This window comes from Thalassophryne amazonica, chromosome 5 (genome assembly GCF_902500255.1).
Source record: "Thalassophryne amazonica chromosome 5, fThaAma1.1, whole genome shotgun sequence".
NCBI classification, from domain to species: domain Eukaryota; kingdom Metazoa; phylum Chordata; class Actinopteri; order Batrachoidiformes; family Batrachoididae; genus Thalassophryne; species Thalassophryne amazonica.
In genome coordinates, this window is record NC_047107.1 from 133,355,423 (window position 1) to 133,378,063 (window position 22,641).

Genomic DNA, 22,641 nt, shown 5'->3' on the forward strand with positions numbered 1-22,641 from the left:
TTGATCATCCTGAATCATAGTTCACAGTACTGAGCAGTAGTTCACAGTACTTGACAGTAGTTGATCATCCTGAATCATAGTTCACAGTACTGAGCAGTAGTTCACAGTACTTGACAGTAGTTGATCATCCTGAATCATAGTCCACAGTACTGAGCAGTAGTTCACAGTACTTGATAGTAGTTGATCATCCTGAATCATAGTCCACAGTACTGAGCAGTAGTTCACAGTACTTGATAGTAGTTGATCATACTGAATCATAGTTCACAGTACTGAGCAGTAGTTCACAGTACTTGATAGTAGTTGATCATACTGAATCATATTCCACAGTACTGAGCAGTACTTGACAGTAGTTGATCATACTGAATCATATTCCACAGTACTGAGCAGTACTTCACAGTAGTTGATCATACTGAATCATATTCCACAGTACTGAGCAGTAGTTCACAGTACTTGACAGTAGTTGATCATACTGAATCATATTCCACAGTACTGAGCAGTAGTTCACAGTACTTGATAGTAGTTGATCATACTGAATCATAGTTCACAGTACTGAGCAGTAGTTCACAGTACTTGATAGTAGTTGATCAAACTGAATCATATTCCACTGTACTGAGCAGTAGTTCACAGTACTTGATAGTAGTTTATCGTACTAAATCCTCTTCTATACTCCTGAACAGGACTTCACAGTACTTGATAGTAGTTTATCGTACTAAATCCTCTTCTATACTCCTGAACAGGACTTCACAGTACTGAGCAGTAGTTTATCATACTAAATCCTCTTCTATACTCCTGAACAGGACTTCACAGTACTGAGCAGTAGTTTATCGTACTAAATCCTCTTCTATACTCCTGAACAGGACTTCACAGTACTGAGCAGTAGTTGATTGTACTGAATCATATTTTATAGTACTGAAGCGTACTTCACAGTACTGAGCAGTAGTTCACAGTACCTGACAGTAGTTGATCATCCTGAATCATATTTCACAGTACTGAGCAGTAGTTGATCATACTGAATCATATTCCACAGTACTGATCAGTACGTCACAGTAATTGATAGTAGTTGATCAAACTGAATCATATTTCACAGTACTGATCAGTACGTCACAGTACTTGATCATACTGAATCATAGTCTGCAGTAGTTCACAGTACTTGATAGTAGTTGATCATACTGAATCATATTCCACAGTACTGAGCAGTAGTTCACAGTACTTGACAGTAGTTGATCGTACTGAGCAGTAGTTCACAGTACTTGACAGTAGTTGATCGTACTGAGCAGTAGTTCACAGTACTTGATAGTAGTTGATCATACTGAATCATATTCCACAGTACTGAGCAGTAGTTCACAGTACTTGACAGTAGTTGATCATACTGAATCATATTCCACAGTACTGAGCAGTAGTTCACAGTAGTTGATCATACTGAATCATAGTCCACAGTACTGAGCAGTAGTTCACAGTACTTGACAGTAGTTGATCATACTGAATCATATTCCACAGTACTGAGCAGTAGTTCACAGTACTTGATAGTAGTTGATCATACTGAATCATAGTCTGCAGTAGTTCACAGTACTTGATAGTAGTTGATCATACTGAATCATATTCCACAGTACTGAGCAGTAGTTCACAGTACTTGACAGTAGTTGATCGTTGATCGTACTGAGCAGTAGTTCACAGTACTTGACAGTAGTTGATCATACTGAATCATATTCCACAGTACTGAGCAGTAGATCACAGTAGTTGATCATACTGAATCATATTCCACAGTACTGAGCAGTAGTTCACAGTAGTTGATCATACTGAATCATATTCCACCGTACTGAGCAGTAGTTCACAGTACTTGACAGTAGTTGATCATACTGAATCATATTCCACAGTACTGAGCAGTAGTTCACAGTACTTGACAGTAGTTGATCATACTGAATCATATTCCACAGTACTGAGCAGTAGTTCACGATACTTGACAGTAGTTGATCATACTGAATCATATTCCACAGTACTGAGCAGTAGTTCACGATACTTGATAGTAGTTGATCATACTGAATCATATTCCACAGTACTGAGCAGTAGTTCACGATACTTGACAGTAGTTGATCATACTGAATCATATTCCACAGTACTGAGCAGTAGTTCACAGTACTTGACAGTAGTTGATCAAACTGAATCATATTCCACAGTACTGAGCAGTAGTTCACAGTACGTGATAGTAGTTGATCATCCTGAATCATAGTTCACAGTACTGAGCAGTAGTTCACAGTATTTGACAGTAGTTGATCATCCTGAATCATAGTTCACAGTACTGAGCAGTAGTTCACAGTACTTGACAGTAGTTGATCATCCTGAATCATAGTTCACAGTACTGAGCAGTAGTTCACAGTACTTGACAGCAGTTGATCATCCTGAATCATAGTTCACAGTACTGAGCAGTAGTTCACAGTACTTGACAGCAGTTGATCATACTGAATCATAGTTCACAGTACTGAACAGTAGTTCACAGTACTTGACAGCAGTTGATCATCCTGAATCATAGTCCACAGTACTGAACAGTAGTTCACAGTACTTGACAGTAGTTGATCATCCTGAATCATAGTCCACAGTACTGAGCAGTAGTTCACAGTACTTGACAGTAGTTGATCAAACTGAATCATAGTCCACAGTACTGAGCAGTAGTTCACAGTACGTGATAGTAGTTGATCATCCTGAATCATAGTTCACAGTACTGAGCAGTAGTTCACAGTATTTGACAGTAGTTGATCATCCTGAATCATAGTTCACAGTACTGAGCAGTAGTTCACAGTACTTGACAGCAGTTGATCATCCTGAATCATAGTTCACAGTACTGAGCAGTAGTTCACAGTACTTGACAGCAGTTGATCATACTGAATCATAGTTCACAGTACTGAACAGTAGTTCACAGTACTTAACAGTAGTTGATCATCCTGAATCATAGTCCACAGTACTGAGCAGTAGTTCACAGTACTTGACAGCAGTTGATCATACTGAATCATAGTTCACAGTACTGAACAGTAGTTCACAGTACTTGATAGTAGTTGATCATACTGAATCATAGTCCACAGTACTGAACAGTAGTTCACAGTACTTGACAGTAGTTGATCATACTGAATCATAGTCCACAGTACTGAACAGTAGTTCACAGTACTTGATAGTAGTTGATCATACTGAATCATAGTCCACAGTACTGAACAGTAGTTCACAGTACTTGATAGTAGTTGATCATACTGAATCATAGTCCACAGTACTGAGCAGTAGTTCACAGTACTTGATAGTAGTTGATCATCCTGAATCATAGTCCACAGTACTGAACAGTAGTTCACAGTACTTGATAGTAGTTGATCATCCTGAATCATAGTCCACAGTACTGAGCAGTAGTTCACAGTACTTGATAGTAGTTGATCATCCTGAATCATAGTCCACAGTACTGAGCAGTAGTTCACAGTACTTGATAGTAGTTGATCATACTGAATCATAGTCCACAGTACTGAGCAGTAGTTCACAGTACTTGATAGTAGTTGATCATCCTGAATCATAGTCCACAGTACTGAGCAGTAGTTCACAGTACTTGATAGTAGTTGATCATCCTGAATCATAGTCCACAGTACTGAGCAGTAGTTCACAGTACTTGATAGTAGTTGATCATACTGAATCATAGTCCACAGTACTGAGCAGTAGTTCACAGTACTTGATAGTAGTTGATCATCCTGAATCATAGTCCACAGTACTGAGCAGTAGTTCACAGTACTTGATAGTAGTTGATCATACTGAATCATAGTCCACAGTACTGAGCAGTAGTTCACAGTACTTGACAGTAGTTGATCAAACTGAATCATATTCCACAGTACTGAGCAGTAGTTCACAGTACGTGATAGTAGTTGATCATCCTGAATCATAGTTCACAGTACTGAGCAGTAGTTCACAGTATTTGACAGTAGTTGATCATCCTGAATCATAGTTCACAGTACTGAGCAGTAGTTCACAGTACTTGACAGCAGTTGATCATCCTGAATCATAGTTCACAGTACTGAGCAGTAGTTCACAGTACTTGACAGCAGTTGATCATACTGAATCATAGTTCACAGTACTGAACAGTAGTTCACAGTACTTGACAGTAGTTGATCATCCTGAATCATAGTCCACAGTACTGAGCAGTAGTTCACAGTACTTGACAGCAGTTGATCATACTGAATCATAGTTCACAGTACTGAACAGTAGTTCACAGTACTTGATAGTAGTTGATCATACTGAATCATAGTCCACAGTACTGAACAGTAGTTCACAGTACTTGACAGTAGTTGATCATCCTGAATCATAGTCCACAGTACTGAACAGTAGTTCACAGTACTTGATAGTAGTTGATCATACTGAATCATAGTCCACAGTACTGAACAGTAGTTCACAGTACTTGATAGTAGTTGATCATACTGAATCATAGTCCACAGTACTGAGCAGTAGTTCACAGTACTTGATAGTAGTTGATCATCCTGAATCATAGTCCACAGTACTGAGCAGTAGTTCACAGTACTTGATAGTAGTTGATCATCCTGAATCATAGTCCACAGTACTGAGCAGTAGTTCACAGTACTTGATAGTAGTTGATCATACTGAATCATAGTCCACAGTACTGAGCAGTAGTTCACAGTACTTGATAGTAGTTGATCATCCTGAATCATAGTCCACAGTACTGAGCAGTAGTTCACAGTACTTGATAGTAGTTGATCATACTGAATCATATTCCACAGTACTGAACAGTAGTTCACAGTACTTGACAGTAGTTGATCATCCTGAATCATAGTCCACAGTACTGAGCAGTAGTTCACAGTACTTGACAGCAGTTGATCATACTGAATCATAGTTCACAGTACTGAACAGTAGTTCACAGTACTTGATAGTAGTTGATCATACTGAATCATAGTCCACAGTACTGAACAGTAGTTCACAGTACTTGACAGTAGTTGATCATCCTGAATCATAGTCCACAGTACTGAACAGTAGTTCACAGTACTTGATAGTAGTTGATCATACTGAATCATAGTCCACAGTACTGAACAGTAGTTCACAGTACTTGATAGTAGTTGATCATACTGAATCATAGTCCACAGTACTGAGCAGTAGTTCACAGTACTTGATAGTAGTTGATCATCCTGAATCATAGTCCACAGTACTGAGCAGTAGTTCACAGTACTTGATAGTAGTTGATCATCCTGAATCATAGTCCACAGTACTGAGCAGTAGTTCACAGTACTTGATAGTAGTTGATCATACTGAATCATAGTCCACAGTACTGAGCAGTAGTTCACAGTACTTGATAGTAGTTGATCATCCTGAATCATAGTCCACAGTACTGAGCAGTAGTTCACAGTACTTGATAGTAGTTGATCATACTGAATCATAGTCCACAGTACTGAGCAGTAGTTCACAGTACTTGATAGTAGTTGATCATCCTGAATCATAGTCCACAGTACTGAACAGTAGTTCACAGTACTTGATAGTAGTTGATCATACTGAATCATATTCCACAGTACTGAACAGTAGTTCACAGTACTTGATAGTAGTTGATCATCCTGAATCATAGTCCACAGTACTGAACAGTAGTTCACAGTACTTGATAGTAGTTGATCATCCTGAATCATAGTCCACAGTACTGAACAGTAGTTCACAGTACTTGATAGTAGTTGATCATACTGAATCATATTCCACAGTACTGAACAGTAGTTCACAGTACTTGATAGTAGTTGATCATCCTGAATCATAGTCCACAGTACTGAACAGTAGTTCACAGTACTTGATAGTAGTTGATCATCCTGAATCATATTCCACAGTACTGAGCAGTAGTTCACAGTACTTGATAGTAGTTGATCATCCTGAATCATAGTCCACAGTACTTCACAGTACTTCACAGTACTCCTCAGCAGAGGCTCTCACTGGAGCTGCTACTTGTGCGGAAGGTTGCTGGTTCGACTCCCGTCGCTGTTGCTGATCAGCTGCTTGCTGATTGGCTGAGGACGCGTCTCTTTGCGGGACAGGATCGATCGCTGATTGATTGTTCTCCGAGCATGCGCCGCCTGAGCCCCGCCCTGACACACGCACATCCACACGCACGTTCTCTGCATCTCTGATGACAAAGACATTCGGGGACGCGCAGACACGCGCACCGATCCAGAGCCGTTGTGGTGCGCGCACGGAACCGGAGCCATGAGCTGCAACTGGGGCACGGAGCTGTGGGTAGGTAGACTGCATCGGAACCCCGTCTGGCGTTTCCTTTGCCATAGCAACACGGTGAGTGACAGCGGCTCGCGCTCTGTGTGACGCTGCTGATCGACTGATCGATAATCGATCCAGCCGCAGTGCTGCAGCATCAGGACCTTTAGAGAGATAAACCGGTTAGTTCAGGTTCGTCAAACTGATGGACGATTAAAACCGACCAAATGTTTGATCACCGACCATGAAACCAATCAATGAATTATATTTTGTGCCGTTTTTCGTTAAAATCGTGATGGCGGCTGAATCACGTGACTGCACCCCGACCTGCTCGGTGGATTAAGTGAGGTCCGGATCCGGATCAATCCGAACCTCCAGATCCAGAGTCTGTGGTCCGACAGAATCTAGATTTAGAGTTTTTTTTTTTTTTTTTTTTTTTTTTTTTTTTCTGTTCCGGATCCGCACCAGAAATCTGAATGGATCAATATCATCTTATTTACCTGGTTGAAACATTTCTTTCTTTCTTTTTTATATTCCTGAATTTTTTTTACCTGAAACTTGATAGTACAAAAAATTCCTACAAAATTGTAAGAAAATTAAAAGAACTTTGATGAACAGAACAATTTATACACAAAACCTTCAGAAAAATCTTCAACAAAACAAAATAAATTCAGATTTAAATCTTGAGTGTTGGTGAAGGAAGGAAAAATAAAAACCAGCTGCCTTTAAAGGAGACTGATTTTAAAGTTAATTCATCATCAAAAGTGGCATCAAATACACTCAAAAATATAAACTCAACACTTTTGGTTTTGCTCCCATTTTGTATGAGATGAACTCAAAGATCTAAAACTTTTTCCACATACACAATATCACCATTTCCCTCAAATATTGTTCACAAACCAGTCTAAATCTGTGATAGTGAGCACTTCTCCTTTGCTGAGATAATCCATCCCACCTCACAGGTGTGCCATATCAAGATGCTGATTAGACACCATGATTAGTGCACAGGTGTGCCTTAGACTGCCCACAATAAAAGGTCACTCTGAAAGGTGCAGTTTTATCACACAGCACAATGCCACAGATGTCGCAAGATTTGAGGGAGCGTGCAATTGGCATGCTGACAGCAGGAATGTCAACCAGAGCTGTTGCTCGTGTATTGAATGTTCATTTCTCTACCATAAGCCGTCTCCAAAGGCGTTTCAGAGAATGTGGCAGTACATCCAACCAGCCTCACAACCGCAGACCAGGTGTAACCACACCAGCCCAGGACCTCCACATCCAGCATGTTCACCTCCAAGATCGTCTGAGACCAGCCACTCGGACAGCTGCTGGAACAATCGGTTTGCATAACCAAAGAATTTCTGCACAAACTGTAAGAAACCGTTTCAGGGAAGCTCATCTGCATGCTCGTCGTCCTCATCGGGGTCTCGACCTGACTCCAGTTCGTCGTCGTAACTGACTTGAGTGGGCAAATGCTCACATTCGCTGGCGTTTGGCACGTTGGAGAGGTGTTCTCTTCACGGATGAATCCCGGTTCACACTGTCCAGGGCAGATGGCAGACAGCGTGTGTGGTGTCGTGTGGGGGAGCGGTTTTCTGATGTCAATGTTGTGGATCGAGTGGCCCATGGTGGCAGTGGGGTTATGGTATGGGCAGGCGTCTGTTATGGATGAAGAACACAAGTGCATTTTATTGATGGCATTTTGAATGCACAGAGATACCGTGACAAGATCCTGAGGCCCATTGTTGTGCCATACATCCAAGAACATCACCTCATGTTGCAGCAGGATAATGCACGGCCCCATGTTGCAAGGATCTGAACACAATTCTTGGAAGCTGAAAATGTCCCAGTTCTTGCATGGCAGGCATACTCACCGGACATGTCACCCATTGAGCATGTTTGGGATGCTCTGGACTGGCGTATACGACAGCGTGTACCAGTTCCTGCCAATATCCAGCAACTTTGCACAGCCATTGAAGAGGAGTGGACCAACATTCCACAGGCCACAATTGACAACCTGATCAACTCTATACGAAGGAGATGTGTTGCACTGCATGAGGCAAATGGTGGTCACACAGATACTGACTGGTATCCCCCCCCAATAAAACAAAACTGCACCTTTCAGAGTGGCCTTTTATTGTGGGCAGTCTAAGGCACACCTGTGCACTAATCATGGTGTCTAATCAGCATCTTGATATGGCACACCTGTGAGGTGGGATGGATTATGGATCTGGTGTCTAACCAGATCGTTACTCTGGATGGCATTTCCCTGATCTCTAGTAATACTGTGAGAAATCTTGGAGTCATTTTTGATCAGGATATGTCATTCAAAGCGCATATTAAACAAATATGTAGGACTGCCTTTTTGCATTTACGCAATATCTCTAAAATCAGAAAGGTCTTGTCTCAGAGTGATGCTGAAAAACTAATTCATGCATTTATTTCCTCTAGGCTGGACTATTGTAATTCATTATTATCAGGTTGTCCTAAAAGTTCCCTAAAAAGCCTTCAGTTGGTTCAGAATGCTGCAGCTAGAGTACTGACGGGGACTAGCAGGAGAGAGCATATCTCACCCGTGTTGGCCTCTCTTCATTGGCTTCCTGTTAATTCTAGAATAGAATTTAAAATTCTTCTTCTTACTTATAAGGTTTTGAATAATCAGGTCCCATCTTATCTTAGGGACCTCGTAGTACCATATTACCCCATTAGAGCGCTTCGCTCTCAGACTGCGGGCTTACTTGTAGTTCCTAGGGTTTGTAAGAGTAGAATGGGAGGCAGAGCCTTCAGCTTTCAGGCTCCTCTCCTGTGGAACCAGCTCCCAATTCAGATCAGGGAGACAGATACCCTCTCTACTTTTAAGATTAGGCTTAAAACTTTCCTTTTCGCTAAGGCTTATAGTTAGGGCTGGATCGGGTGACCCTGGACCATCCCTTGGTTATGCTGCTTTAGACGTAGATTGTGGGGGGGTTCCCATGATGCACTGTTTCTTTCTGTTTTTGCTCCGTATGCATCACTCTGCATTTAATCATTAGTGATCGATCTCTGCCCCCCTTCACGGCATGTCTTTTTCCTGGTTTTCCTGGTTTTTTCCCTCAGCCCCAACCAGTCTCAGCAGAAGACTGCCCCTCCCTGAGCCTGGTTCTGCTGGAGGTTTCTTCCTGTTAAAAGGGAGTTTTTCCTTCCCACTGTTGCCAAGTGCTTGCTCATAGGGGGTTGTTTTGACCGTTGGGGTTTTTCATAATTATTTTATGGCCTTGCCTTACAATATGGAGCGCCTTGGGGCAACTGTTTGTTGTGATTTGGCGCTATATAAGAAAAAAGTTGATTGATTGATTATCTCAGCAAAGGAGAAGTGCTCACTATCACAAATTTAGACTGGTTTGTGAACAATATTTGAGGGAAATGGTGATATTGTGTATGTGGAAAAAGTTTTAGATCTTTGAGTTCATCTCATACAAAATGGGAGCAAAACCAAAAGTGTTGCGTTTATATTTTGTTGAGTGTAGAAAAGTCAGAAAGATGGCAGGTGGAAGAGGCGGGGCTTAAGCTGGATTGAAGAGTCTGAACTTTGATCAGCACATTTTGAGCCCCATGATCCTTATTTCTATCATTTTCTTCAATCACAACTAAAACTCTGTGTTTCTGTCATAAAGACATGTTTACGTGTTTATAAATCTCAGGGGAAGGGGCAGTCTTTGCTGTCCACTCCCATCTTCTGCCGTGAAGGGATGTAGATACACCCTCAAAAACTGAACATACGAGGTCTGTTAGAAAACTATCCGACCTTTTTATTTTTTCAAAAACCATATGGATTTGAATCACGTGCGCTTGCATCAGCCAAGCTTGAACCTTCGTGCGCATGCGTGAGTTTTTTCACGCTTGTCGGTTGTGTCATTCACCTGTGAGCAGTAGTCCACCCCCCTCATCGGATTTTTATTGCGAATAAAATGTCTGAACGATTTGGAACTTTGCTGCATCAAATATTTCCAGAAACTGAGAAACCTCCAGGTGGACACCTTTCGGAAAAATCAGATGGCTTTCAGGGACAATTTTATGGGGATCACACAGATTAAGGAGTGCTCCAGCCGGTTTAAAGACCGCCCACAGCGGCTGAGAGCGTGCCGCACTCCGAGCGGCGATCGACAGGCTGAAACGACCACATCATTTCCAAAGTGAAGGCTGTGTTGATCCGGGACTTCGTCTGACTTCCACAGAAATGGCAGAAGACATGGACATCAGCACTTTTTTGGCACATTCCACTGTTACAGGAGTTTTTGTCATGGAAAGAGGAGCGAAGGAATGCGCCACAGAGCCGCGAATGGCGCAGGACAATAGCACCTCTGTGTTGGTCTCACAGGACGGCTTTGAGATGGCTTTTCAGTCGTGTGACTATCCGAGAAATTGTGGATGAGCTGGACATGCCAGAACATGTCCTGTGAGGCTTCATCACGGCGTTGCTTTGCGCCATGCGGCTCCGTCGCGACACCCAATTTCCTCCGCTCCTCTTTCCATGACAAAAACTCCTGTAACAGTGGAATGTGCCGTTCATTTCCAAACTGAACGCCGTGTTGATCCGGGATGTCGTCTGACTACCTGAGAAATTGCAGAAGATGTGGACATCAGCACTTTTTCGGCACGTTGAGACAGACGTGCGGAGGAATTCGCTCGTTGGGACGGAGCCGCAGAACTGGAAGAACCGGAGACCTCTCAGATGGGAACGCTGTGGAGAAATACTCTGCAGACTGACAGTTGGGCTCCTGCATGTCCTGTTTTCAAGCCCTTCCAGTGAGATGTGGAATGATGGTGACCCTGGCGGCTTTGGAATGGTTAGAGCTAGGCTGTACAGTGAAGGTCACTCAACACAGGGACAAAACGGGGCTGCAAGTTGCCAGATCACTGTCATAATTGTTTGATGGAATGGGAGCGTGGCTTGCGACGTGGCTCCAGCAGGGACACTGCCAAGGGGGGAACCGGTCATTATAGATGTCTGAGGATTGGTTGCTGAGGACGGCTCCATTCTCACCTGCCAGACTGACTGCTGGCCTCTCAGTACTCTGTCTTGTGCACGGTGCTCCTGTAAGCACTGGAATGTCCTGTTATCTGCTGCTCCTGATTGAGCAGAGGGTGAGATTGGTTGCATAGCGTGATGGGGACCAGGTCACTCTCCAAGGGGTCCAACATGGCCAGATTGTAGTGGAATGACTAAAGTACAACTGAGGATGCCTTAGTAGAGAGGAACACATGAGGGTAAATACAAAGTTCTTTATTTGATGCCCAGGCAAAGCTCAGAGCCCCGGATAATCATTCCACGTAGTAGCCAAATCTGTGAAAGGCAACACACCAAAGAATGTCCATTAAACAGACAGGTGATAACACAGGACGATACCATACTGCAAGTCCAGAGTCCCAAGAAGAAGGCTAAAACACAAAACCAGGGTCAGGCAGGAAAAGTCGGAAATGGGAAGACAAGAAATCACAAAGCTGGAAAGCTTGGCATGACAGACAATGTGGCAGAGGAGATAAGGAGAGAGGAATCAGGTCATGAATGTGCTGAGGAGGAAACAGGAAAGGAATGTCAAAATAAAACAGGAAGTGACAGACAGTGTAGCAGCTTGCTCTGCATTGTGTTTTGACTTCCCTTTCGGGACGTGAACTCACAATCTCCAGCATGGGAGACAGACGCTCTGACGAGTCGGCCAAAGCACGGGTTATGGCCTGAGTGGCCAGAGAAGGTGTCGGGGGAGTGGGGTCTGTTGACAACTACCTGCACAGCGCCTCCTGCTGGCCTCCGTCAGAAAAGCAGAAAGGTAACAATATGAGAAAGTTTGCTGAAACACTTTCTGCCAGTTGTAACCAGCATCCTGTCACACTGCAACATTTGTGAGAGCAGCAAACCTTCAGGCTCGGGAACTGATGTACTAATATCAACTGGATCATTTCACACTTAAGTGAGTGGAACCAGTGAAGCTCAACACTTTCTGTGCACTTTTTAATTTTTTTTAATCAGGTGTGTGCATGATCGTGATCCTCTGAAGACTTTGGTGAGATGTGTTTGTACTCACGGTTTCTTCTGCAGCGTCTTTTCAAAGCCAGACAAACTAAAGCCAGACAAAGGAAAAAATGTATTTTCTTATGGATGACACTTTGGTTTTGGGATCTGATCCCATGTACACAATTTCAATTTAATTTTAATTTATTTTCATTTATATAGCACCAAATCACAACAGAGTTGCCTCAAAGCGCTTCACACAGGTAAGGTCTAACCTTACCCACCCCCAGAGCAACAGTGGTAAGGAAAAACTCCCTCTGAGGAAGAAACCTCAAGCAGACCAGACTCAAAAGGGGTGACCCTCTGCTTGGGCCATGCTACAAAACATAAATTACAGAACAATTCACAGAACAATTCATGGACGAATATACAAGAAATGCTATTGGTGCACAGGACAGGAGGATCGCCAACACGAACACAACTCCCATCTCTGGATGGAGCTGCACCTTAAACAGAGAAAAAACAATCAGGCATCAGAAAGACAAAAAATACGGTATAATTTGTCAGCATTAAACAACAAGAAAAACAGAAATACTAAGGTGATCGCCGGCCACTAGCCCTAAACTTCACTAAAAGACCCAGAATTTAGATAAAGTTGAAGCCGCGGCACACATCAGATATATATATATATATATAGATATATATATATCTATAGATATATATAGATAGATATATATAGATATATGTAATACACAGCAGATATTTGGACCACTAACCCTGAATTGAGTCATCGTGCTTTGTTGTCATGCCAAACCATGTGGTGGTTTAGACTTATTTATTTATTTATTTTTTTGTCTTTTTCAGGATCAGTTTGATAATTTGGAAAAACACACCAGCTGGGGAATTGACTTCCTGGAAAGATACACCAAGTTTGTTAAAGAGAGAGCCGACATCGAACTGAGCTATGCCAAACAGATCAGGTACCTAGCATGACTTTGACATGATCTCTGTGTGAGGTGGTTTGAATCAGCTTCAGTGTTGATCAAGGCATCTGGAGAAAGGTTTTGGATCTCCACAGGTTTCTCCTGAGGAACTGTCTCAAACACATTGCGGACAGTGTGGAATCAAAGGTCACACTGAGATTTTTCTCTTTATCACCATGACATATAATACACGGGTCCAAGGTTACCATCAGCTGGCTAAACTGATGTCTGTGCAGTGGTGGGCACAGATAACCAAACATTTAACCTCGATAACAGATAATCAGATAACTGAAAAGTTATCTTTGATAAAGGTAAACCGAGAAAACACCCAAAAATGTATCGGAAGTTCCAGATAACCGATAAATTCCAGTATTGACTCCAGTACACTTTCAACTGCTAAACAAGCTGATTTTGAGTTTTAACACCACAAATCGCTTTTGGAAGCATCAAAAGCAACAACAGACCCAAACAATGAGTCAGCACTTTTGTCTTTGAGCGTCCTGCCCCCTGCTGGAAGCTCCTATTTACTACATGGCTTCCAGCACAGAAGCAGCTGGGAGGAGCCACAAAGCTCAGGTCTCTGCTTAATCACAACAATCAATCAATCAATCAATCAATTTTTTTATATAGCGCCAAATCACAACAAACAGTTGCCCCAAGGCGCTTTATATTGTAAGGCAAGGCCATACAATAATTATGTAAAACCCCAACGGTCAAAACGACCCCCTGTGAGCAAGCACTTGGCTACAGTGGGAAGGAAAAACTCCCTTTTAACAGGAAGAAACCTCCAGCAGAACCAGGCTCAGGGAGGGGCAGTCTTCTGCTGGGACTGGTTGGGGCTGAGGGAGAGAACCAGGAAAAAGACATGCTGTGGAGGGGAGGAGAGATCGATCACTAATGATTAAATGCAGAGTGGTGCATACAGAGCAAAAGAGAAAGAAACAGTGCATCATGGGAACCCCCCAGCAGTCTACGTCTATAGCAGCATAACTAAGGGATGGTTCAGGGTCACCTGATCCAGCCCTAACTATAAGCTTTAGCAAAAAGGAAAGTTTTAAGCCTAATCTTAAAAGTAGAGAGGGTGTCTGTCTCCCTGATCTGAATTGGGAGCTGGTTCCACAGGAGAGGAGCCTGAAAGCTGAAGGCTCTGCCTCCCATTCTACTCTTACAAACCCTAGGAACTACAAGTAAGCCTGCAGTCTGAGAGCGAAGCGCTCTATTGGGGTGATATGGTACTACGAGGTCCCTAAGATAAGATGGGACCTGATTATTCAAAACCTTATAAGTAAGAAGAAGAATTTTAAATTCTATTCTAGAATTAACAGGAAGCCAATGAAGAGAGGCCAATATGGGTGAGATATGCTCTCTCCTTCTAGTCCCCGTCAGTACTCTAGCTGCAGCATTTTGAATTAACTGAAGGCTTTTTAGGGAACTTTTAGGACAACCTGATAATAATGAATTACAATAGTCCAGCCTAGAGGAAATAAATGCATGAATTAGTTTTTCAGCATCACTCTGAGACAAGACCTTTCTGATTTTAGAGATATTACGTAAATGCAAAAAAGCAGTCCTACATATTTGTTTAATATGCGCTTTGAATGACATATCCTGATCAAAAATGACTCCAAGATTTCTCACAGTATTACTAGAGGTCAGGGTAATGCCATCCAGAGTAAGGATCTGGTTAGACACCATGTTTCTAAGATTTGTGGGGCCAAGTACAATAACTTCAGTTTTATCTGAGTTTAAAAGCAGGAAATTAGAGGTCATCCATGTCTTTATGTCTGTAAAACAATCCTGCAGTTTAGCTAATTGGTGTGTGTCCTCTGGCTTCATGGATAGATAAAGCTGGGTATCATCTGCGTAACAATGAAAATTTAAGCAATACCGTCTAATAATACTGCCTAAGGGAAGCATGTATAAAGTGAATAAAATTGGTCCTAGCACAGAACCTTGTGGAACTCCATAATTAACTTTAGTCTGTGAAGAAGATTCCCCATTTACATGAACAAATTGTAATCTATTAGACAAATATGATTCAAACCACCGCAGCGCAGTGCCTTTAATACCTATGGCATGCTCTAATCTCTGTAATAAAATTTTATGGTCAACAGTATCAAAAGCAGCACTGAGGTCTAACAGAACAAGCACAGAGATGAGTCCACTGTCCGAGGCCATAAGAAGATCATTTGTAACCTTCACTAATGCTGTTTCTGTACTATGATGAATTCTAAAACCTGACTGAAACTCTTCAAATAGACCATTCCTCTGCAGGTGATCAGTTAGCTGTTTTACAACTACCCTTTCAAGAATTTTTGAGAGAAAAGGAAGGTTGGAGATTGGCCTATAATTAGCTAAGATAGCTGGGTCAAGTGATGGCTTTTTAAGTAATGGTTTAATTACTGCCACCTTAAAAGCCTGTGGTACATAGCCAACTAACAAAGATAGATTGATCATATTTAAGATCGAAGCATTAAATAATGGTCGTCAGGCGAAGGTCTTGGAAAATAAAGCAGTGCTGACATGGTTTGGTGTATAAATAAAATGAATACTGATAGAATAACTCCATTAATGTCAATTCTGCCATTTGTACAAAGTTAAAATTTAACATATATCTTTTAATGTTGAATAATGCACAGAAGTTTTGTAACAAACACAGACAGATGGCAAAAGATTCTGGGTAAAATGTGCCTCCGCTAACACTGATTGGTTGATTAATTCTATGTAAACCAACACGTTAATGTGACGTGTGTTGTGTGCTGGTGTTTACAGATAAATGTGCTTTTTGAAAATATGCCATTTTTTATTTGTAAAAAAAGACATTTTCAAAAAAAGAGGAAAAAAAAGCCACGTTGTAATTAGATAACCGTCTGATATAACTGGTGTCAAAATAAATAGAACACTGCCACGATCTACTGGTGCCAGTGTGAGTTGTGGCCCTTTTTCAGCTGATTTTTCATTCGTGCGAGAATTTTTATGGATCGCACCGAGTTTCAGGTTAATCGCGCGTCCTGCATCGTTTAGTATACATGGAGTAACGAGCTGCTTTTAACATCTCACGACCACCTCCTGATCGCCGATCGTATGGTCGAATGAAAATCAAACCTGTTTGATATTCTGGTCGGCCGTCGTGAGGGTATCCCGCTGCTGAAGCGCTACAAGCATCCAACCTCTCGCACTGTGCCTGTGCAAACACCACAGACCTGTCTTGTAATGTTGTTTTTTGTTTTTTTTAAACTTTAATGTCTCCCATTGAGAGTTTTTCTGTGTAGGCTCTCAGTTGTCCAGGTGGTTTCCATAGTAGAGAAGCTTGAATCTTCGACTGGACTGGGTTGCTTGACGTGAGGACGTTTCGCTTCAAATTGCAGAAGCTTCCTCAGCTAAAAATTCTTGCTCTGGTAGTCTGACTTCCGTCTTGACTCTTGTAGAGAAGAATAAAACAGAAGCCAACAAAAGCTGGAGTTTTTAACCTAACCAGACCCCTCCTACCGAGAGGCCGACTGCTACAGGCTAGTGACTAAACAGTAGCTCTAATTAGCACCTACTGTGCTCTAGTTAGCACCCTCCTAATGACAGGGCAGCTGTCCCTCCTAATGATGGAATGGAAGTCTCTCCTGATGGCTCCCTTGACGACTCTCCTGATGATGTGAATGACTCATTACCATGAACAAAAGACTGAAACTGCTTTGACCTGAGTACCCCATTGTAAACAGGGGACAAAGCATGTCTGAGACCCCCCTCCCCAGTTAAGGCTGGGTTTCAACTGTTTTACAAAGATTGACACCTCTCTCAAACCATTTCTTCTCTCTGGCTAAGATTTTAACTTCCTTGTCCTCAAACGTGTGGTTAGTGTCTTTCAGGTGGAGATGAACTGCAGACTGAGGTCCACTGGCGCCCTCTCTGCGGTGCTGGTATAGCCTTTTGTGTAAAGGTTACTTAGTCTCACCTATGTAGTGTTCATTACAGTTTTCCTGACATCTGATAGAATACACTACATTGCTCTGTTTGTAACTAGGGATCCTGTCCTTAGGGTGAACTAATTTCTGCCTCAAGGTGTTAACCGGTTTAAAGTAAACTGGGATTTTGTGCTGTCTGAAGATCCTCTGTAGTTTTTCCCCTACTCCTGCTAAATAAGGGAGAGACACTCCTCTTCTTCTTGTCTCCGTCTCCTGTCTATCTGGTCTCTTTGTTTTCTGGGACTTCTGCACTTTGTCCAGGGACCATCGTGGGTACCCACATACTATGAGGGCTTTCCGTACAAGTTGTTGTTCTTTAGCCCTTCCCTCTGCAGTTGTGGGCACCTGTAGGGCTCTGTGTTGAAGAGTCCTGATCACCCCGAGCTTGTGTTCAAGGGGGTGGTTTGAGCCGAAGAGCAGATATTGGTCAGTGTGAGTGGGTTTTCTCTAAACCCCTGTCTGGAGCTGCCTGTTCTCTCCAATCGTAACATCACAGTACAAGAAGGCTAAATGGTTGTTTCTGGCATCCTCATGTGTGAAATGGATATTGGAATCCACAGAGTTGATGTGTTCTGTAAAGTCCTCAACCTCCTGTTGCTTGATTTTAACCCATGTGTCATCGACATATCTGAACCAGTGACTGGGAGAGATGTCCGTGAAAGACATCAAGGCTGTCTTCTCCACTCGCTCCATGTACAGCTTGGTCACAATGGCGGATACCGGAGACCCCATCGCCCAACCATGGATCTGCCTGTAGTAATTCCCCCTAAACAGGAAATACATGGTGTTAAGACAGATCTCCAAGAGTTGGCAGATGTGGTCTGGTGTGAGTTTGGTCCTTTCAAGTAGAGACACATCCTCCAGCAGTCTCTGCCTCACAGCTGAGATGGCCTCAGTGGTGGGGATGCAGGTGAACAACGATGTCACATCAAATGACACCATAGTTTCATCTGCCTCCAGCTGCAGGTCCTTGAGCTTGTTCACAAAATCTTGTGTGTTCTCCACATGGTGGTCTGAGTTACCCACTAGAGGAGCCAAAATCCACTTGAGGTGCTTGGCTAAATTGTATGTGATGGAATCTGTGCTACATACAATAGGCCTGAGTGGCATGTCCTGTTTGTGGATTTTGGGCAGTCCATAGATGCATGGAGCGGCATCCCCCGGGTACAGTCTGTAGTACGCCTGCCTGTCGATGAGTCCCTCTTTCTCCAGGTTTTGGAGGTAGCTAATGATTTTCTTCTTATAGCTGCTCGTGGAATCTCTCTTCAGACGTTCGTATGTACTGGAGTCACTGAGCAAGTTGTTGATCTTGGCCTTGTAGTCCGATGTGTTCAGGACCACCGTGCATCTGCCTTTATCCGCTGGCAGGATAAGGATGCTTTGGTCCTTTTGCAGTGCTGACAAAGCTTTCCGTTCTTCTCCTGTGATGTTGGACGGAGGAGGCTTAGCACTGTTCAGCACTGCTGTGACTCTTAGTCGGAGGTCCCCAGCTTCTGACTCTGACAAACTGTTATGTTTAATCTACTGTCGGTATATGTTTAGGGGTCACTGAGAAATTTAATCCTTTTGTGAGCACATCCTTTTCTGTCTGTGTAAGAACCCTGTTGGAGAGATTCTTTACCCAATTTTCCCTGTTCTCACTAATTTGTCTGGGTGTATCTTTAAAACTACTCCCACTGAAAGTACGCCTTTTCTACACTAAAAGGTTGTGAAACTTCCTGATTTGCCGCTCCTTACTTTTTAAATGCTCAGCCATTTGAATTTTAACTATGAACTTTGTGATCTTATTATGGGCCTCTTCCCCCACTAAGGTTTCTAACATTTTGTGCAGACTATCCAGATTATTTTGGAGGTCTAATATTTTAAAATGAAGCCTTCTAATTCTAAGAGCCAAAATCCTCCTAAGGTAACTGTGCTGGATCTTTTCTGCTGTGTGACCTGCTTCTAGTGCCTTTTGCTTCATGCATTTGGGAATAACATTGTTTTGTTTGCATCTCAGGTTAAATCTTAAGTGGTTTCTAAAGTTGGCTATTTTTTTTTTTTTTTTTTTGCTGAGGAAGCTTCTGCGATTTGAAGCGAAATGTCCTCATGTCAAGCAACCCAGTCCAGTCGAAGATTCAAGCTTCTCTACTAACGCTTCTGTTTCCATTTTGCTTCTGGAAACACGAGTCCGATGTGTGGTTTTTGAATATACAATGTGTGTGAGAACATAAATCGTGCGCTCTGAACTTTTACACCGTGCGGTTCTGTGGTACAGTTTGAGCTGGAACCGAGTACAGTCATTGAAAATATCAGCCCAGCTTCAGTTTGACTACTGCCATGAACACTACTGGCCAGTAGATGGCAGTAGAGACCTTGAAAACTTGCCAAAACAAAATTCCAGATAATCTGTGTTGTTTTTTGCTATGTTTAAAATGTGTGGAATTTAATAAACGCAAACACAATAATAACGTCTATAAACCCAGAGAATATATTCATGAGAGTTTTAGGCACTAGAGTTTAATGCTGTTGTCCATGGAACCTGATCAGAGTGTCTCAAATGCATTTCTCATGTGGTGAACGTACTGAAATTACGCTATCATACCCATAATGCACCTGGAACACAGCATGTCCACACTAAAACCTTAAAAATTAGCGCATTACTTTAAAACTAAAACATATATCTGATATTTTCACTTCATAAAACTTCAGATGTGATGTTAATTTAAATAACTTGTCCAAAATTAGTTTGGTTAATGGCCGTGTATCAGTATGGGTTAAACGAAATTATTATTATTATTTTTTTGTGACCAGTTCTCCTTTGACTGCAGAGGATAGAGCGGTTTCTTTTAGAAGCAGCTCTCCTCAGTTTGCAGAGGGTAGAGCTACACATCTGCTACAAAACATTTAACAGGTAGGTGCTCAACTGATTTTAAATTTTAGAAATGTTTGTAGCTGTTCAGCTTTGTTTACCACATTAACGGTATAAAACTCATCAGACAAAAATTTATCGGAAGATAATTAGTTTCAAAGTTATCTGAAAAGATAATCAGATAATGAAAACATTATCTTCGATAATTATCGGTTATCGGATTATCTGAACTGTGCCCACCACTGTGTCTGTGTCTCACAGACCGATGACTGTCATGTCAGTCTGGTCAGAATTTAAAGGTAGGAAGTTGCGAGACATCCAGGTAGTCCTCTGAAGTCCTAGTGTGGCTGAGATCATACCTGCAGTTATCAGCATGTGCGACTGAGTGCTGTCGGCATAATAGAGGCTGCTTGAGTTACGTGTACTTCCATCTAATGTGTAAAATGACACGTATGTTCTGGCCAACAAACAGGACTTCCAGTGTGCCACTGTCAAAGTTAACCAGAAAACAACTCCATGTGTGCATCAAAAACAAGAGAGTTTTAGCATTCATAGAACAGGCAGAGGTCAGACACGAGGTTCTTGGGGAGTTCGGTCACAACACTCACCTTCCACGTGTGAACGTCCAACTTTTTTAGTTTACTTGTATTTGTGACACACATTCTGCTGCTTCACAGAAGGAAACCTATTAACACCACGAAACTAACACCACTGTAGAGTGATGCCATCACCAGGGACACCACCAAGGATTTTGGGCCCCATGAAAATAAATCTTACTGGGCCACCCCCCATATTATTTTGTCAGTATAACTGTTGTATTGGGGGCCTCTCTGGGCACGTCAGTCATGGGCCCATAGAATCCTTCTCCTTATTCTCCCCTTTTCGGCATCCCTGCCCATCACATACAGTGGGGCATGTTGAACTTCTTCCCAGATTGCAATGTGGTGAGATGCAAATTTTTACCCACTAGGTGGCAGCACGTGTAACTTGTAACTTGACTACCTACAAACAAAGATTTTGGGAAACTCAAATCAAATGTGGCAGTCATCCATGGACGACTGTTGGTCTGCTGTGGTGTTGGCAAGCAGTCTGATGTTTCCCTATATCCACTTTCAGTCCAGAATCCTGTGCCGGTCAGTCTAAATCACTGGCACTAACGAAGGACACTGAAGCCAAGACAAAACAACAAATTTGGACTTACGTTGACTTTCAGAGACAATGCTTAACTGTCGTTTAGCTTCTTTCCTGTAGCTGGCGCTTTGTCAGTTTTCAAACTGTTGAAAAATGTGAATGAATCCTGACGACAACCTCAGTTCATCCGTATTCTGTTTTGCTTTCTGTTTGACAGTTCCTCATTGTTTGCGTAGTTCCCGTACATCAGCATTCCGTTTGACTGTTGTCCAACTTCGCCCAACCTCCCAAGTTCGACGTCTTGCACAAACATTGACGATATCTGAACGGATCAATAACTAAAGATCCGACGAGCTGAACGTGACTCGTCCATGTGTGGGATGAAAAGCAACGTTTTCATACAGAAACAATTGCGGCAACAACGCTCCTTAATGGCCCGGCCATTAAGGAGAAGCAAGAGCAATCAGAGATTTTTTGACATCTGCCAATCCGGATCTGGATCACCTCCAAAATTGAATGGACTCTTCCATGGCTAATATGTATCCTTGGTGAAAATTTGGTGAGAATCTGTGAAGTAGTTTTGACATAATCCTTCAAAGCCTATATAAAGTGAATCTTGATCCAGTATCTGGATTCGGCTCACCTCCAAAATTCATTGGAGTCTTCCATGGCCTAATATGTATCCGTGGTGAAAACTTGGTGAGAATCTGTGAAGTAGTTTGGAGTCATTTTTGATCAGGATATGTCATTCAAAGCGCATATTAAACAAATATGTAGGACTGCTTTTTTGCATTTACGCAATATCTCTAAAATCAGAAAGGTCTTGTCTCAGAGTGATGCTGAAAAACTAATTCATGCATTTATTTCCTCTAGGCTGGACTATTGTAATTCATTATTATCAGGTTGTCCTAAAAGTTCCCTAAAAAGCCTTCAGTTAATTCAAAATGCTGCAGCTAGAGTACTGACGGGGACTAGAAGGAGAGAGCATATCTCACCCATATTGGCCTCTCTTCATTGGCTTCCTGTTAATTCTAGAATAGAATTTAAAATTCTTCTTCTTACTTATAAGGTTTTGAATAATCAGGTCCCATCTTATCTTAGGGACCTCGTAGTACCATATCACCCCAATAGAGCGCTTCGCTCTCAGACTGCAGGCTTACTTGTAGTTCCTAGGGTTTGTAAGAGTAGAATGGGAGGCAGAGCCTTCAGCTTTCAGGCTCCTCTCCTGTGGAACCAGCTCCCAATTCAGATCAGGGAGACAGACACCCTCTCTACTTTTAAGATTAGGCTTAAAACTTTCCTTTTTGCTAAAGCTTATAGTTAGGGCTGGATCAGGTGACCCTGAACCATCCCTTAGTTATGCTGCTATAGACGTAGACTGCTGGGGGGTTCCCATGATGCACTGTTTCTTTCTCTTTTTGCTCTGTATGCACCACTCTGCATTTAATCATTAGTGATCGATCTCTGCTCCCCTCCACAGCATGTCTTTTTCCTGGTTCTCTCCCTCAGCCCCAACCA

At 42.3% G+C, this 22,641-nt stretch overlaps 1 protein-coding gene across 1 annotated transcript in view; it reads left to right on the forward strand.

The window, feature by feature from the left end:
* The first annotated feature begins 6,118 nt into the window (after positions 1-6,118).
* fnbp1a (formin binding protein 1a) overlaps positions 6,119-22,641 on the forward strand; it is a 350,992-nt gene continuing 334,469 nt past the window's right edge. The window contains exons 1-2 of the mRNA XM_034171436.1: positions 6,119-6,237; positions 13,067-13,182. Coding sequence (XP_034027327.1) covers positions 6,208-6,237; positions 13,067-13,182 — 146 coding nt within the window. The 5' untranslated portion in view covers positions 6,119-6,207. The remainder of the gene's footprint in view (positions 6,238-13,066; positions 13,183-22,641) is intronic.